The 16,811-nt window shown below is 37.6% G+C and overlaps 1 protein-coding gene across 1 annotated transcript in view; it reads left to right on the top strand.

Moving 5' to 3' along the window:
- The first annotated feature begins 327 nt into the window (after window positions 1-327).
- The window catches only part of LOC149553321 (uncharacterized), a 56,570-nt gene continuing 40,086 nt past the window's right edge, over window positions 328-16,811 (top strand). Inside the window, exons 1-2 of the mRNA XM_089788781.1 lie at window positions 328-454; window positions 556-782. Coding sequence (XP_089644907.1) covers window positions 579-782 — 204 coding nt within the window. The 5' untranslated portion in view covers window positions 328-454; window positions 556-578. The remainder of the gene's footprint in view (window positions 455-555; window positions 783-16,811) is intronic.

The following is a 16,811-nucleotide window of genomic DNA, read 5'->3' as shown; positions in this document are numbered from 1 at the left end:
AAATTATATAATTTTATCTATATCTTATATCTAATTAGTTCATAAATATCTTTGGTCTCATAAATGTTCTTTACGATTCATCTAATTTTAATTTACCATGATACTATAATATTTATTTATATATTTTTTTACTATTTTAATTAATATATATCATTGCAGTTATATAATTTAATAATATACTGACTATATATTCTGTAATTTAATTTAGCTTACCACTATAATATTCTATTTGTAATTACTATTTATTTGTTATTTTATTAAACTGAATACATTATATTTTAACCAAAACCTACTTCAATCAACCATAAAATCATATAAAATCATAAAGGCAGGAACTTTGGCCCTTGCGCCCCTTGTTTATAATCATTTGGAAACATATCATTGCACAAGGATAGATTTATTTTCGATAATTTGGTGTGACAGACGGTTTTTAAAAGATGTAGAATATAACATGGTAAGAGATTTAGTCAGAAGCTCTAGCCTACTTGAAGACGTAACAGTTGCTATGTCGGAAAGCTGCTACTCATAGAATTTTGTTTGTCTTACACTGTTTAGGGGTTTGTGGTGAAGTAAGAAATATGAAGGATGATAATTCTGTAGATCTTTCACCAACAGCTACAACAATTGCATTTGATCCTGTTATTCCTTTGTTACGAGTTCCTGTCCAGGCAGGTGAAATAGATGATCCCTCAAAAGGTCCCTATGTTCTTGCTTTTAAAGATGAAGATAGCTGGCGTTGTGCATGGCGTGCCTGTGATTCTAGGCTTCTTGAGCAGTGTGAGGTAAACAATTTGACTCTGTCTAAATGTTGTTTTAACTTTTGCTTATGCAACTCATATATCCAAATGTTTGAATTTCAATGCACCGATTCCCTAGTTATCAAGAAATTGGTTGGGAGATAATCATGAACACAGAAGGGAAGATGCAACTGGTTTTATAGATACAGATGTGTCATGTCTTCAACTACTGGTCTTTTACCTTACGTCTAGTTTATTAGGTTTCATAATGATTGCTAACTCAACTCATTGCAGTCAATTTAATTCATCTTGACTTTGTTGGCTCAACTACTTAATAATGTTCCAATTGCTTAAGATCATTTTCAGTTGATTATGAGTTTTATTTGGCAAACATTTTGAGGTCAGTCACATGATTTTTGTTGGTTGATGTGTATTAAAAGCACATCTATTCCTTCTGATTTCTCTGATACTTATGAACTGACAAGGAACTCCAAATAGTCAGTAAATAGAAAATGATTTCTTTGTGAGGGATAATGGTTTTGAGACATTTTGGGTTTTTGCAAGTACCTTGGAGATGAAAGCATTCGGCATGTTGGATTATTCTTCTTTCTTCATATTTTTTTTCTGTGATTGACATTACAGTATTTGGTGGAAATATATATTTTTCCCTAAAAAAGGATATGAATTATTTTCAGGTTAATCAATAATCAGCGTTGGAAGTTGTCCTTGGGCGGTCCTAGATTTCTAGTCTGTTTTTCACCACAATGTACTTGAACAAGAACCCTTAGTGTTTTGCAAGCATGCGTTCACAATATTCATTAGGTAATAAGTAATCAGCTATTCAATTATTGATGAGACACTGTGATTTCTTTCCTTGATCTGTGAATTGATGAGGATAGTTATCTAACAGTTCACCTACAGATTTCACTTTCTAGCACACATTATTCTCCAAAATGAGATGAAAAAGTCAACTTTATACTATTAAAATATTCAAGTAGTGCATAGGAACGTCCATATCAACATACAAACACTGGAAAAGACAAAGAGCAGTAGGGATAATGAGCAAACAAGACTCGAAGCACAGATTTACCCTGGAAAAACCTACAATACATGAAAAATCCAACAACAGTGATCTGTACCAGGTCCTCAATCAATATAATTCAGTCTTCCATGTATGGGAATGTTCCTAGGACAAGGAATGAGTTCATGGCTCTGAACAACTGAGCTTTGCACACATCTTTCACCTGCAACTTCATGAAAACCCTGTTTTTCAGTTTCCTGTTACAAAAATCTGTAGTTTGAATATTACACGATAAACTGTCCAAATCCCAGTCTTTGCACAAGTTTACAAATACAGCTGATTTTTATAATCCCCATGCTTCAAATTGGTTGTTTTCCAATAAATAGTAATCCCAGTCTTTGCACAAGTTTACAAATACAGCTGATTTTTGTAATCCCCATGCTTCAAATTGGTTGTTTTCCAATAACATTGATGGAGGAGGAGAGGAGAGGAGATACTGTTTCCAGCCATTATCATCCTCCACAAGACAAAATGAAAAATAACTGTTGGCTCTTGCAGACCAGTCGTGAAATGATTTAGATAATTGATTAATTATAAATGAGAGGAATAGACCTTAAATAACTATAAGAGATTGCAGATGACCTTTCCATAACAAAATGATCGAGAACTAAAAACATAATAGAAAGATACTCAAAACTAATTAAACAACTTACATGATAGAAAATTATTAAAAACTAACTAAACATCTTAAATGACCATTATAAGGTAAATATAGAAATATTACTTTAAAACTCTCCCTTAATGGTCATTCTGTTAATTGCAATGCAAAAGACTTGACATGATCTGCTAGTCTTTTGGCCATGAATGTGTAGAAGGCTGACTCCCCCCCGAATGCTATAGGAGATGAGCCTTCAATTGAGACCTCATTGGTTGGATTATTGATCAGAAAACCACTTGCAGAATTTCGTATAACCAAGCTTGCTACAATAGTGATGTGATAGATTTTGGATTTTGTGAAGAATCATCAGATTTGCCATGCCCTTTTTGCTGAGTGCACTTGTCTTTGCCTTTATCGTGGCTATTCAGAATTTGTTTCAAATTGGCTGTCTCGTTGCTGCTACCAGATTGCAGCTTCCTCATGTCCTACTGTAAGAGCTTGTTTTGCAGATCATCAAACTTTAAATCAACGTTGGTAGAGGTGATGTTGAGAGTTTTGATGAACTGCTCATAGGATTGTGGTAAGCTTTTCATCATGATAACCACCATATCCTCCTCTTCCATCTTGCGTTTGGTGGCCTCCAATTGATCATGAATGTCTTTGATCTTCATTAAATGATCCTACAAAGACATCCTGCGATTCATCATGATAGAGAACTTTTAAGGAAGAATTCTCTTCCTATATCTAATGTCTTGTGCAGATCCTTCAAGTGATTATGAAATTTTGTAGTAGTTTTGTTATTCTTGCCAGATGTCACTTCTGGAAGCATCTCATCAATGAAAAATAACTTGAGTAGCATAATTGCTTCTCGATTACGCTCATTGAACTTGTTTTGGTCTTTACCAACTGCGGGATGAGTAGATTTACCTAGAACAAGTTGATCAAGAGATTGGTTCTCAAAAATGGTGAGCATGCATTGTTTCTAGGTATAATAATGCTTTCTGTTAAATCTTTGGCTGCCTTCCAACATGATGTTGGGCAATGAAGCAATCCCTCTCGCTATCTAGAGGCATGAAAAAAAAGATAAAAATAACTTCTCAAATACCTTTTATTTTTGTTGATAAAAAATTGGAAAAAAGATTGAAACTTGTGATTTGGTTTAAAAAATCATGCGAAATCTCTGAATATCCATAATTTTGTCCAAAAATCAATCAAAAACTACTTGCTCAGGCAAACCCAGGTCTACTAAAAAAATTAGAAAATTTTCTTACATTCCCATGAGCCCTAGAAAGTTAGAAACTATAGATGCACAAGACTTGTTAAAAGCTAGGTCATGAACCCTCCACTGCTTTGGAGAAAAGCATCACACAAAAACTCTTTTTCAAAAACATTGTTCACCTTATAAACGTTACGTGTGGCTAATAGTAGAAATATGGATATGATTTTAAGGAAAAAATTGGCCAATAAATGATCTTCATGCAAGGGAAGAATCTGAGCTGTTACATATCAGAATCCTTAGTGAACAGATGTGTTGGTCAAAGCACAAGTTGAGATGCATTAGAGACCACAATTTTATACCAGAAAATGTTAAAACTTGAGCAAATTTCTAAAATACCTTTGTTCTCTCAGAAAAAATGGTAAAAAGCTGCAAAAAATCTTATGCATGGGCTGTGGTAGGTTGGAGGGAATTTTGCAACTTGTGATGCTGACAGTTGCGTTATCTAAAAATGGAGGAAAAACACCTGTACAGGGGTTGCACAAACAAGAATACAAGGTCACCTGGCTTCCTAAACAAGAATATTCACTTGAGCAGAGAAGATGTAGGCCAAAACACTGATTAGTCTGTTCAAACTTTAATTTTGGGTACAACAATTTGATTAGTCCATTCAAACTGACACTTGAGATATTAGACCATTGCGCACATAAGAAAAAGTAAAACATCAATTCCGATGAAGACATCGCAACCAAATCATTTCTCTGAGAAGTTACGGTTAAGAGAAGAAATTTGAGAAAGCATAGAAAAAAAATCAACATATGTGAGAATGATCCCTCATGCAGCTACAAAACACTAACACTCCCTCTTAGTAAGTGAGAGATCATTCATATGTCTTGTCATCGCTTAACATGACAAGTATAAGAAGCTGCAACCAAAAAAAATGTCAATAACAAAATCTCATCACAAATTTTCTCAATAGAAATTGTTATCTTAGCATAACAATATTCGCCATAGTTACTTGTAGATATTGAATAAACAAAAGTGCTACATCATGGAATTCCTTCCATGACATCCACTAGGCCTACATGCAAAGGGTGGATTTACCATACTTTCTCGCACATGGTGGGATGATGGCTTTACCTCAGATTTCTCCTAGAGAAGAATGCATTTCCACCATGCCTACTCACAAAGAGTGGATCCACTATACCTACTCACAGAGGATTGAACAAGGGGTTTCAACTTGAACTTCTTTTACAGAGAACTCATTAACAAGGGAGTAGAGAAGAACTCATTAACAAGGGATTTCACCTTGAACTTCTTTCATAGACAAGAAGTCACTAACAAGGGATTTCACCTTGAACTTCTCTCATAGAGAAGAACTCATTAGCAAGGAATTTCACTTTGAACTTCTCTTGTAGAGAACTCTTTAATAAGGGTTTTCACCTCGATCTTCTCCCTCATAGAGAAGAACTACATGTATATGAATGGTTGAGACTTTCTCTAAACAGAAACTCCCTCTCAGCAGGGGCTGCATTCTCACTGCTTTGATTATCACAATAAGGAAGCTGATTCCAAGTTGACCAAATAGGGAGCTCTTAACATCACTACCACATGAGCTTGCAAAAAATTAGGCATTCTCCTTGTATCGCATAAGCTCTCTTTTAATCTGCTTTTTGCAATTGAATAGTCTCCATCTGAATGCTCTTTCTTCCTCTAATGATAATCTGAATAGGTTCTTCCTCTTTAATGAAGTTGAGTAACCAATTGAGCCCCATGAGTGAAAGCAGGATTTCCCATGTTCATGACTTTGCATGTAATCTCACATCATCTTGATGCTTCTCGGTCCATCCTGGATGCATTTTATAGGGATTAGTAATAGAGTCAAATAGACTAATACTAGAAGCGTAAATGATTCACCACTCTCAATGTTATTGCATGAATTGAACATATAAAATCATGATCAATATGAAATACTTAAATCTCTTCTTTGTTTGGTCTTCCTCACAATATGCTAACAGGTCTTTCACCATCACACAGTTATAGTGCAAACAAAGAATGTAAATTCAAACCCCAACACAAAATATTGCACGACAAGCTTCAATAGCTGAGATTCAAACACCTGTAGTGAATCATCAAACAAGGTATCAACACCATTAGACATGTTGATTCTTCTAGAATCTAAATGTCCTATTTTGGTTTGGATTGTTTCCTTAAACCCGCTTTGATACCATGTTAAATTTTCTAACCAGAATAGCATTACATGCAATTAACAAAACCTCAGAAAAATATACAAACAAATGACACCAATATTTACCCTGGGAAATCCCTCCTACTTGAGTGAAAAATCCAGCCCCACTAAGAAAAATGTTTTTATTAAATAGTGATGAATAATTGAATACAATATCTGCTGACTTTTGAGATCACATTCACTTGAGGAGGAAATCAGATTAATTCTATACAATAAAGATATCTGCAAATATCAAATCAAGCAACACCTGCTTTGTATTTACAATGTATAAATAGCAACCATATATATCACACAGAAAAATGAAATTTCTTGATGTACAATGCGATCCTACACTGATTGTACACCCAAGAATGCCTGAAGCAGATGAGGAAAAAAGTAGTTACTGTCAGCTGGCTTGATTGTCATCGGTGTTTTTGTACTCTGTAGCCGACGTCGTTGGTAACTAGTTTGTAGCAGATAGATTTTGTAGTTGACGGGTAGATTGGTAACGTTTTGTAGCCGACAGACTCTTTCGGGAAGGTTCGGCAGAAAGTATTTATACCTCGTCTGGGATCATTGTAAATCATCTTATCACCAGTTATGTAATCTGTTGGCATATGCGAATAAAGGAGTATTGTTGTTCGTGTTCATTATCTAGGTGCATTTCTTAATTAACCTATGCGGTAAACATTTGCTGCCGTTGCCCTATGAACCTGGAAGGTGGGAGGAATGAAAATTAATGCCAAATCAGCTTAACAAGGATCAGAATAAGGTCAAGGGCAAAGATGGAATCCGTACTGCGCAAGGAAATTTAATTTTGGCACAACAGGTCGAGTGTCGAAAGAGATTTCAGAAGATTGCCGACAGAAACAAGAGCATTGAAGAATTGTTGGAGGAGACTCGACAGCGGGTGGAATTGGTGGAGGAAGCAAGGGAGGAATTTTTGAATTTGTATTCGTCGAGGGAAGAGAATCCAGACGGAAGAAAATTGACTCATACGGCTCGGAGTGCCAAGGGAGCATGAGCGTGGAGTGAACTCTTCATCCGAGATACACTTCGACAGGGGACAACTTCAGAAGATCCTTTTTCACCAAGGTTCGTAGCTGTTGAGTCCGCCGGTGTGGGATTGCAGACTGCCGGTGTGGGAGAATAGTCCGCCAGTGTGGGATTGCAGATCGCCAGTGTGGGAGTGCAAAGCCATAGTGTGGGAGTGAACAGTGCCAGTGTTGCAGGACTGAGCAACGCCTATTTACAAAAACCAATTGTGATGGCGGGACCGAAATAAAAATTGCCGAAGTTCGATGGCAATGGTACAGCCGATCCCATTCGACACTGCAAAACATGTGAAACGATTTGGAGGGCAAATGGCATAACTGATGAAGACAACTGGATGAGGCAATTTTCGGCCATCCTACGGGGCGTGGCAATTGACTGGTTTACTAGTACAGATCTGCAGAAGCTAGACAGTTGGAATAACATTAAAAAAGAGTTTCTGGCCAAATTTCAATTGTTGCGCGATGATAATGAAATTGTAGCAGAGATCTTCAATACTAAGCAGGGGAAGAATGAAACTGTCCATGTCTACGCTAGGAAATTAAAAGACTTGATAAACAAAATGGAAAATAAGCTGGCGGACGGACTTCAGAAAAGATGGTTCGTGGAAGGTCTACGCCCAAACTTGCGGAAGAAAATGAAAATTGTGCCGCCGTCGTCATACACGGAAGCTTATAATAGAGCATTGAACCTCAAAAGTGAGTAGAAGACAAAGAAGAAGAAGAAGACTAGCTCATTTGATTCTGATAACAACGAGCCTTCCGGAGAAGATAGCAATGATGAAGGCAGTAGCAAGAAGGTTTGCGCCCTACAAAAGGACATGATCCGCATGATGAAGGGGTTTAAACATTTATAGAAGGAGACAAAAGGAAGTGAGCTGTGGTGCACGGAGTGTAAGATCGACGGTCATACTAAAGGATCTTGTCCAAAGAACCAATTCTGCGACATTTGTCAGATCATGGGCCATTCGACAAAAGAATGCCCCTTCAACATGAAAACTAGAGGACATCAACAAGTGCTCCTGACATAGGCAGCTTCCATGTCCGGAGGGAACGAAAATGCAAACATTGATGGTGCCACTTCGGGTGGGTACAGAAATAATAGCAGAGAGCAGAACAACAATAATAATGTGAACAATAACAATAACAATGGCAGCTGAAGTCGAATCCAGTACGATGCGAATGGATGGCCGATTGTTCAATGTCGAGCATGTAATTTGTGGGGTCATTTTGTGCGGGAATGTACAACGGGAAACACACCGAAACTATTATGTAGATGGTGCGGACTCGGTGACTATGAAGATGCCAAGTGCCCAAAATCCAGAGTAAATTTGATCACTGTCGGGACGGACGAAGAGGAGGTTCTGGCAATTACACGGAGGCAAGCAAAGGTGTACTCGGACCCGGCGGATGAAAAGAGGAAATTGGGGGAACTGTGGACGGAAATTGAAAAGGCATTGCAGACAGAGACATCTCAGTTGAAAGACATCACCGACACCTCGGCAAGGAACTTCGCGGAACAAAACATTGTAGGGTAGATCTTTACAAACAAAGGTGCCAGTCAAGATAAGTGACCTTCTCACAATGCCCTAGTTACGGACGACCATTTTGAATTATACACCGTTCCCAAAAGCAACGGAGGACACAGGAAGGGACAGTAGTGGAACAACGGTAACAGACCCAACGCTTTTGGCACTCACAACGGGAAGGCATCTGGTGGTCGTCGAGATGGGGATTTTGGGAAATGTTCTGACAAATACAATTGCCAATGGAGGGTTCGACGTGAATGTGTTACTGGAGGATACTTGGAAGAAGTTGGGGAAGCTGACGTTGTGGCCACCTACATTCCAGTTGCTCACGGCGGACCAGCACAGGATCAAACCGTTGGGAACCTTGAGGGTGCAACAGGTAACTATTGGAACGCAACTATTTTTATTGGACTTCGTGGTCATTCCATTGAAAAGAAAAGGATATGATGCTATTCTGGGACGAAATTGGTTGCTGCAAGCAAAAGTAAAACATGATTGGAAACGAAATACCCTATCAATGGAGCGTGGAGGCAAAAGATTCATAATTGACCTGCACACACAAATGGTAGGTGAGGAGGTAGCGTCGTCAGACTTAGAAGGTGAAGGCAAAAGTGACGACGAAGGAAAGAGGAGAATGGAACTGGACGAAGGAGTGTTGAGACTAGAAGGAGGATCGAATGACAACGACCTAGACTCGGTGAATAGCCTTTTCCACTGGTAGATAGAAGACTACGAACTATTTCCAAGTTGTAATTCCAAGTTGTAATATGTTAAGGGTTGACGAAGGTGAGAAAACATAGGAAAATGAATGTCCGAAGGAATACAGAGAAGTTGAAGAAGGAACGGCGGTTGCGGCTGAAGTTGAGGGGAAGAACATACAGTCCGAACCTAGAAAAAAGAAAGATCCCACTGTCCGGTTCATGGTGAACGGACCGCACAGAAAGAAAAGAATACATTGCACCATAAAATTAGTTGAAGGGTGCTGGCAGCAAGGAAATAATTTAGATGAGCGACGACCGTAGGCGCAGTGGGCCACGGAGGTGACACAGAACGTCTCGTAAGGCGTGGCATGATAAGCATCTCAAACTCAACAGGCTTCAGCCGAGGCAATTGGTACTGAAGTATGATGGGCGGAATGAGATTAAGCCAGGAAAGTTTAAAGTCAGATGGGTCGGACCATACCAGATCTGGGAGGTCGGTGACAATGGAGCAATTAAATTGTCAACCTTGGACGAGCAAGAAGTGCTTGAGATAGTCAATGGGTCGAAGCTGAAGATGTACCATGCCAGGAAGACTCCATCGTCGTCCCTACATGGCCAAGTCCAAACGTCTCCCTCGTCGTTGCAAGATGGCAAGAGGCAAAATTGAGTTATTGTACTTGTTCAAAAAAAAAAAAAAAAAAAACGATAACAGATTGAAGCAGTTTGGAACGAGTAATTGATGATGTCAAAGGGAAGGGGAAGCATCAACTGTTGCTAGAAAGAGTGTGGGATCAGAAAAAATTGCAAAAATAGTGTGTTCCATGCAATTTTGTGCGGGTTTCGGAGTGCTAATTTGGTCTTGGCGGCAATTGCCTTGTATTGCGAACTCTGCGGGGTCGAGGGTGTTGCCCCCTGGACCCCCAGTCGTTGCAGATATCATTCGTGGAAAATATGACCAGTTGATGAAGACTTGGAGTTGCTGCAGGCATGGAGTGTTTGTGTACCAGAGGCACTTGGAGTAGGTGTTGGACGTGAGGTTGTCTTGGTGGATGCATAGAGAGCTCGGGAGGAGCTGGTCATCTAGTTGGAGGCAGTATAGCAACACTTAGCTCGGGGTACCCAGGAGTTGGAAACAAAGAAAGCAGCACGGTTGGCTATCAAGGTCAACTTGAGGAGACAGTATTGTCTTAGTAGAGGCTACAGATGCAACGGGGGTTGGAGACCAGTTTGGTGCAGGCACAAAACGAATGAGAAAGTGATATGGCAGATCTATCTTGTAGTTAGTCACTTAATGTATTTTGGTTGTTAATTTGTCTCAGATATTTTGTTAGTCGTCAGGAGACGACTTTTCTTTTTGGGGGGGATGATGTTAGCCGGCTTGATTGTCGTCGGTGTTTTTGTACTCTGTAGCCGACGTCGTCGGTAACTAGTTTGTAGCGGACAGATTTTGTAGCCGACAGGTAGATTGGTAATGTTTTGTAGACGACGGACTCCTTCGGGAAGGTTCGGCGGAAAGTATTTATACCGCGTCTGGGATCATTGTAAATCATCTTATCACTAGTTATGTAATTTGTTGGCATATGCGAATAAAGGAGTACTGTTGTTCATGTTCATTATCTGGGTGCATTTCTTAATTAACCTATGTGGTAAACAGTTACAATGGTGCCAAAAGCAGACCCAATAAAATCTCGCTTGACCACAAAAATTGTTATCTTATCTTTCTTAAGTGATTAACTGCAATCTCTAAACTCCGTTGTTTCTTGACACCACTCGGAAGAGCTCAAATGGATAGTCACCAAAGAGTCATCACTGGATGACATTAAACACTTGATGACAGTTACAAATTTGGTCTGCCATCAACATTTAGACTATATCTTTTTATTGAACTTTATCAGATATATTAAATCTTCGAGGATAAAAACTGTCATCCTTAATCTGATGGCAGCCAGCACACATGACAATCTCATGTGAGTATGACACTTGAAGGCTCTTCCAGTTCACCACGAGTGATCACAGTTATGAGAAATAGACAATTCATTTCCAACTCATCAAATACAAAAACAGTCGAGAAGATGAGGCTGACTCAGCAGCCATGACGTATTGCTCTTCAGTAACCATCACACATGAGCAAAAATTAAACATCAATGTTGGTGAAGACATCACAACCAAATCATCTCTGTAGGAAGTTATGTTTAAGAGAAGAAATCTGAAAGCTTAAAAAAAAATCAACACAAGTGAGAATGATCTCTGGTGCAGCTACGAACACTAACATATGTAAGCTTTTCATTTGTTCCCCTATTCTGTGACTTAGCTGACATGTTCTTACCACCCAAGGTCATGTTCAACATCAAGAACTGCTTGTTGACTTTGAAACTAATTATGGAAGGAATTTGTTTTTGGCAGATTTGCCTAGAAGCAACAACTTTGTTGCTCAAAGTCTAACAATTGGTTCCATCTACTTCGTGAATCATTCTAGTGTCTAAAACTTGCCAAATTGGATCTTGCATGGGCTGTAAAATTTCAGATGAATAGCCTGCAACAAGATTAGTAACTAGCCAGCCACAAAAGATCTTAATCTAATTGCATAAGTCATACACCTATCCAAAAATATGATGAAGATAAATTTATTAATGTCCAACCAAAGAGCAACGAGCGGGTCCAAGGGACTACAACAGCTTGGCCAAGGAAAAGCCAACAATAGGACCACCTAACTGTGCCCAGGGAAAGGACCATAAACAACAACAAAGAGAATCAAAATGAGGAGTTGAGAAGAGAAGTTGAACCCCACTCTGCCCCAAATAACGAGGAAAAAGTCAAGAACTGAAGGACAGGTCTTAGGGTGGGAAGAGACACCAAGTCATCGCTGAGTACCTATGGAAGCTGGAGGAAGGTGTGGAGGAGGCCAATAACTATAAGGAGGCCGTGTGAGGACGCACAACCCGGGGGGTCCAAGAAGGAGGATGAGAGAGGCCGCTTGGTTCCTTGCACGGGGGAAACTACTGTAAATAATGATGTGATGAGCTGATCCTGGTAAGAGAAAGTCAAATAATTAACCTATTAGGCATAAAGGATAAGTCAACATAAGCAATGCACAATGGTATCACCAATTTCTTCTTTGTTTCTCTTCTACAATTCTGGCTCTCAAATTCGCTCCTACATGACAACATGAAAATTTGAGAATTTTGGTTAATCAAATTATGAGAATTGAATCTCATTTTATAACATCTTGAATTTCAATAAATGGTTCAGGTTGAGCAGTGTTGACTGATAATGAAGGCCTAGGATTAATTTAGACTGGACTAATTAGATAGGTGACTTAGTCAAATTGACAGTTGACTAGCTGTATGATTGAGCACATTTTATCGGATCATTTCATTGTTACTTTCTAACCATTATAGTAAAAAATCTTTAAACCAAGTGGATTTAATAGTTCCTTTTGTAAATGATTTGTAAGGTGGCATTCTAACAAATGTATAAGTTCTCTAACCAGGCCACTCATTGAAGGGTGAAATATCTAGTGGCTCTTTGGTGAAAATCCCCTAACAGGGTCACATCTAACAAATGTGTTTGTAACCTTTAACAGGGTTAGCTCTTAACCGAGCTCACTTCAGAAGAGTGAATTTCTTTGTAGGTGAAAACTCCCATAGTGGTTTTTACCCAACTTGGATTTACACATTAAATACTGGTGTCAAATTGTGATTGAATGTTTTTAATGTTATTTTGTGATTTTCATATGTATACTGTTGTCATTGGTTGAATGCTTGGATCTGATTAATGAGATCAGTTGCTGAAAGGTTTAAAGGTTAAAATTGTAAAGTGACCAAAATTGTTGGATCTGATTAATGAGATTAATTGTTGCTTGATTTGAGATCAAAATTGTATGAAAATTTGAGAATTTTGGTTACTCAAATTATGTGAATTGAATCTCATTTTATAAAATCTTGAATTTCAATGAATGGTTCAGGTTGCGAAGTGTTGACTGATAATGAAGGCCTAGGATTAATTTAGACTGGACTGATTAGATAGGTGACTGAACCAAATTGACAGTTGACTGGCTGTATGACTAAAGACTTAAAATTTAAGTGCTTGCATTGATGAGAGGTCTAAATTGGTTGAAAAAAAGAATTGTTAGTCAGTGAAGATAGAGGAGTGGATCTGAAGAATATAATTAGAATTAAATGATTAAATTATTTAATTGTGCAAGAGGGGGAATAAATAAATTAAATATATTTTTATTATCAGAAGTTAGCATTGGGTAAACAAAATAATTAAATAATCATTTGTGTAATTTTAGAAGACACGGTATCTTAAGTAATAAAATATAATTATTTAATGATGGTGACAAAAATGGGAAGACCTAATTTAATTAACATAATCACTATTTGATTAAATTTTAGAGAAAGAGATTAGTTGAGTAATACCAATTATTTAATTAATGAAGATAAAATAAATTTACCGTCGGCTATGCACAACAGTTTTTACTAATATTTGTCTAACTGAATTAAATAACCTTTATAATTTAATTAATTGGTGTCATGGAAATGCTTGCTTGCACTTTTTGGATCTGTTCCTAATAGAAGTTTGAAACCACCACAGGATCATTCAACAATTAAATGGATTCCCCCTTCTACTGGTTTTGTGAAGCTTAACTTCAATGGAGCATGTAGGGGTAACTTGGGTATATCGAGGATTGATATTTGCATAATGGACCATCATGGTATAGTGCAAGCAATTAAATCTGGCCCAATTCCCCCAGGAACTAACAACATGGTTGAAGCTCAAGCTTTGCTCATTGGGCTTGTGTTGGCTAAGTGGAGACATTTTAAAACAATCCATATCAAAGGTGATTCCATGGTAATAATTAATGCATGCATCAATGGATGACCCATGAACTGAAAAATCATGTATATCATGATCCAAATCTGGATCTTTTAGACTCTCTTGCAGATCATTGTATCTCGCATACCTGCTGAGAAGGTAATGGAGTAGCAGATTTTCTTGCTAATCTGGGCTGTGATGATGTTAATTTTGAAGCTTTCAGCCCTCATAGTCATCTTTTTGAATGGCAGCAATTACAAGAGATTATTGAGCATGATAAGCTTGACATTTAGTTCAGAGCGCATATGTTTTTATTCACAAATATCATTCAATTATGTTATATTTGATGATGCTTATGCTGATATATTAACATTGGGCTACTGGTTTGGTTATTAAAAATTAAAGTCACAGCTTTTAAGTGAGAGCTTGATGCATCAAAACATGAGCTTATATTCCCATCTTATGTCATATTGGGTATTTTTAATTGACAAAGACTGTCATATCACAAAGGGCTCTCGTTCTTTAATCTTGATGATTAGATCGCCCCTTCTCTTCTCTTCTTTCTCTACTTCTCTATTGTAATTACTAATTAGGCTGGCATTCAGAGTTTTCTTCCTAGTTCTTTCTTTTGATTAGCCTTTGAACCATGTATATGTATTAATAGAATACAGTGGTTAACCCACCTTTAAAAAAAAAAAATTAATTGGTGTCATTCTTCCAAAATTGAATTTTTAAGTTATTCCCTCAAATTTCTAATATTTGAATAATCTTAATTAATTATTTAAATATTTAACTTTTACTTAGTATTTCTTTGAGATTCTCTAATTATGCTTCTAAAATTAATTAAATGATTTTATTATTTAATTAATCTCTCTAAAATTTGATTAAATAATCATAGAGGTTAATCAAATTATGAGAATTGAATCTTATTTTATAGAATCCTAAATTTAAATGAATGGTTTAGATTGAGGGGTGCTGACTGATAGTGAAGGGCTAGGATTAATTCATATTGGACTAATTGGATAGATGACTGAGACAAATTGATAGTTGACTGCTACATGACAGAGCTGATTGAGTAGATATCTTGGCTGATTGAGGGCAAACTGATTGCGCAACTTTATAGCCCTTATTTTCACTCTACTAAATTTTCAAAATTCATTGTGAAAAATAATTTGAACTATGTTGCATTGTTAGGGTTTGTGCTTTATTTGTTATTAGTTTCCAGAGTGAACCCTAACCAGGTTAATTTTGCCCTAGTGGAATAATGTGATATCCTAAGGTTGTGTCTTCACCCTTGTCATGAAAGAATTCATTAAAATCCGAGATCCTTTTTATCCTTATCCTAGGTTTTCTTTCAAGTGGGAGATTGTATGTCATTCAAATCATATGATACGATCTTACGATCAAGGGTTAGGCATCTAGTCATAAGCTTAAAATTTCCCTCTCCCGATGTTATGATGTAAGGTTTAGCGGAGGATCGTAGGGGTAATGTACTGAGACTCCCGATCTTAAGATATGTTATATGGTCGTAGCATCGTAAGTGTTCAAAATGAAGTCTCCGATCTTATGACTCCCCTTGTGTTGTGTCATCTTAAGTGCTTGATGGAAGGGTTTAAAATAGGGTGTACGATGTTATGACAAATAGGTGATCGTGGGATCGTAAAGGTAGAAATGGAGACCTCTGAAGATATGAAAAGGCTTATGATTGTAAGATCATAAGAGCAAGATTTGAGTTGTCTGACGACACGATAAGGAAGTGGTTGTAAGATTGTAAGGATCAAATTATAAAGCAAGGTGGGGCCAGGCGCATTTGCATAAGGTTTTGAGACGTGGCAGTTCATGACTTCCGATGCTATGAGAGGCAATAGATCGTAAGATCTCAAAGGCAATTCAATAGCTTTACAAAGCTATGAAGTAGTGTTAGGTCGTGAGATCGTGAAGATGAAAATTGATGCTTCTAAGGCTACTATAGAGGAAGAAAAATTGTCATCGCGTGGTCGTAGGTCAGTAATAGTAGCTAAAGGTAACCTCCGATGTTACGAAGTCAGTTTAGTGACCGTGATCGGGAGGTCGTAAGGAACTAAAAGTGGAGACACGATATTATGAAGGGGTTTATTAATTGCTTAGCATAACTTCGCAGCTTTTAAAGCTGTTCACTATTTTCGGTGTTGTGATCTTAAGATACATTGTGTCTTGTGAGATAAAGGGATTTAAAGGAAAGTTCCAAAGACAAGATAAATGGTATATCGTAGGATCGTGAAAGCCATTTTCAAGGCTTATGATAATGTGATAAATGTTTTGATTCTAGATCAGTCGTAAGATTGTAAAGCAAATGTTCTCCACCTAAGATAATACAAAGAGCTCCTTCAGAGTGTGTCGTAAGATCGTAAAACCTAGTTTGACATAAAAAGTGAACTTTACTTTTCTGAGCTGGAAATAACGACAGCATGCCTACAACCAATGGAATTTGAATAAAGTACAGAAGTTCCTGAGCTTGATAATTATGTGGACGCTCCATCTGAGGTGACAAACAACACTGAATTTAAAGCTTGAGCATGCATAATATCAATGCACTGAGAAGGTTGATGAGAGTACGCACAACATAAAACATTCCATAATCCAATGATTCATTACCATTTGCAGAGAGAAGAAATTTCCAGCAGTTGTAGTTGCAGAGTTTTCAGTGCGAGCAGATTATTGTTTTCAGAGCTAAGTGCAGAATTTTTCAGTATTTCCAGTCTACTTTTAAGATGTCTGACAAAGAAATAGAAGAGATACAAGCTTCAAACATGGAAGTTGCAGAAACTTCAGCTTCAAAAGGAGGGAAAACTAGGCAGAAGAAACCTTATAGG

This window comes from Cupressus sempervirens, chromosome 6 (assembly GCF_028749045.1).
Source record: "Cupressus sempervirens isolate cs-2001-9-10 chromosome 6, ASM2874904v1, whole genome shotgun sequence".
Lineage (NCBI taxonomy): Eukaryota > Viridiplantae > Streptophyta > Pinopsida > Cupressales > Cupressaceae > Cupressus > Cupressus sempervirens.
The sequence above is the reverse complement of the archived record's forward strand: the minus strand, read 5'-3'. Positions and strand labels throughout refer to the sequence as shown.